Source organism: Alosa sapidissima, chromosome 18 (assembly GCF_018492685.1).
Source record: "Alosa sapidissima isolate fAloSap1 chromosome 18, fAloSap1.pri, whole genome shotgun sequence".
NCBI lineage: Eukaryota > Metazoa > Chordata > Actinopteri > Clupeiformes > Clupeidae > Alosa > Alosa sapidissima.
The window spans coordinates 24,741,794-24,744,293 of NC_055974.1; the positions used below are offsets into that span (position 1 = coordinate 24,741,794).

At 49.3% G+C, this 2,500-nt stretch overlaps 1 protein-coding gene across 1 annotated transcript in view; it reads right to left on the reverse strand.

Moving 5' to 3' along the window:
- The window catches only part of dnah2 (dynein, axonemal, heavy chain 2), a 225,651-nt gene that overhangs the window by 60,574 nt on the left and 162,577 nt on the right, over positions 1-2,500 (reverse strand). Inside the window, 3 exon segments of the mRNA XM_042069618.1 lie at positions 905-1,044; positions 1,507-1,667; positions 2,041-2,208. Of these exon segments, the coding sequence (XP_041925552.1) occupies positions 905-1,044; positions 1,507-1,667; positions 2,041-2,208 (469 nt within the window).

The window sequence follows — 2,500 nt, forward strand, 5'->3', positions numbered from 1 at the left end:
AACAGGCCGATGATGCCGCCGCTTTGGGCCGTGATGGGAGATCGTTTCACAGTGGGTGATTTTCTGTGCCGCCGCTATCTTGTTATGTGTGCCCACTCGTGGCGTCCGCTCACCTGTGCCCAACCACACCATGCCACGCCCCTGCCAGCCCCTCTCTAACTCCGCGTACCCCGCGGGCACACAGTCGGTAGGGTGGCGAGGAGGAAGTGTTGTGCTTTGCCCTGAATACCCAGCTCCAGCCGGGGCCGGTGGATGGTGGGGGCTTGACTGCCCACAGCTACGCCTCGGTATGAACAGCAAGGGTGAATCAGAGCGGAATGCGGCCGGTCGGTTTTAATTAGAGGGGGATGCCCTGGGGTTCTGGAAAAATCCTACGCCGGACGCTAGACAACCTGAGCGCCGGGGGCAGGATCAGCAAGAGATGTAAATTAATGACGAGTATCTGTGGCTCTGTGTGTGTGTGTGTGTGTGTGTGTGTGTGTGTGTGTGTGTGTGTGTGTGTGTGTGTGTGTGTGTGTGGCTCTGTGTGTGTGTGTGTGTGTGTGTGTGTGTGTGTGTGTGTGTGTGTGTCTGTGTGTGTGTGTGTGTGTGTGTGTGTCTGTGTGTGTGTGTGTGTGTGTGTGTGTATGTGTTAGGAGCAGCAGATGAACACACTCAAGCTCAAGTGCTCAAACTGCATAGTGATACACAGGGATCATTACTGTGTGTGTGTGTGTGTGTGTGTGTGTGTGCCTTATAATTCAGAGTGCCTAATATTACAAATGAATCATAAAAGCATGTGTGTGCATTTGTGTGTAGATACCTAACATTACAGTGTCTGTGTGTGTGTGTGTGTGTGTGTGTGTGTGTGTGTGTGTGTGTGTGTGTGTGGTGTGTGTGTGTGTGTGTGTGTGTGTGTTGCTACCTGAATGGGTCTCCCACAGGGCTCATACACAGCACTATGTGCAGGTTGTTCCTGACGCGCTCGATGAGGTAGTTGAACATGGAGTCGGGCGTCTCCAGGATGTTCTCCTTACGGGCCGAATCTGACAGTGCACTCTGGACCTGAGGCCAGGAGGAGAGGTCAGTCACCACACAATATACACAGGTACACAAACAGGTACAGATGCACTCTCTCTCTCTCTCTCTCACACACACACACACACACACAAGCAGAAAGACAGGACAAAAAAGACATATAGACATATAGACAGACAGATGCACTCTCACACACACACACACACACACACACACACACACACACACACACACACACACACACACACACACATAGAAAGACAGGAAAAAACAGACATTCAGACAGACAGATGCACTCACACACATACTGCACACACACACACACACACACACACACACACACACACACACACACACACACACACACACACACACACACACACACACACAAACAAACAGATATATAGACAGACAGATGTACTCACACACACACGCAGAAATATATGACAAAACAGACATTCAGATATACAGACAGAGGGACTTGCACACCTCGTCAAACTCATCCGCCTTGTACAGGTTTGGCACCTCCCCGGAGCTGAGGATGTTGTTGATGTCCTCCAGGAAGGACTCGTCCACAATCTGCGTGTCGTTGAACAGGAACACTGTGGGCTTGTTGTCCACTCCTGTCATGCGGTACAGCTTCTTGATGTCTGTGGAAACAACACAAGGAAGGAAGTCACCCAAAAGGTGGCAATGCAACACAGTTTACCAGCAAAACAAACTCTACCGCGTGCCCTGGTCTCTAATGGTGAACACAGGCTGTTTGATCAGGCACAATTAGCACACAATAATCATCTACGAGAGAATGTACACAGAACGTATAGGCAAGTGGCAAAAGTTCATTAACACACACAGTACATTTATAGGACATTACGTTTACATTAGTATGAGTATTCCCTGGAGAGAACTGTTTGGCAGCAGGTGTACTGGTTTAGTTCCTGTAGTAAACTGGTTTAGTTCTTGTGGTTGACTGGTTTAGTTCCTGTGGTTCCTGCATGATGTGTGGGTGGAAGGGTGGAGTACCTTCTCTGAACTCCTGCTTGCGGTACAGCTTCGTGACCTCCACCTGAAAGACCAGATACTCGCAGATGTAGGCGGCCAGGTGGGAGAGGCTCTGGCGGCCGGACCCTCCGATGCCCACCAGCAGCATGTTGCCCCGCGGCTGGCTGATCACGCGCACCACACGCGTCACTGTCCAGGAAACACACACACACACACTTCACATATACGCACACAAGACATATACTCAAGCTTCACACACACACACACACACACACACACACACACACACACTTCACATATACACACACAAGGCACATTTGCACAAGCTACACATACACATATTGTATCACACATACACAGACACACACATAAACACGCACACACAGACACACTATACACACACACATATGCATATCACATATATACGTATAAAACAATTACACACACAAACATATCTAAACGTATAAAGATACCACTGTAC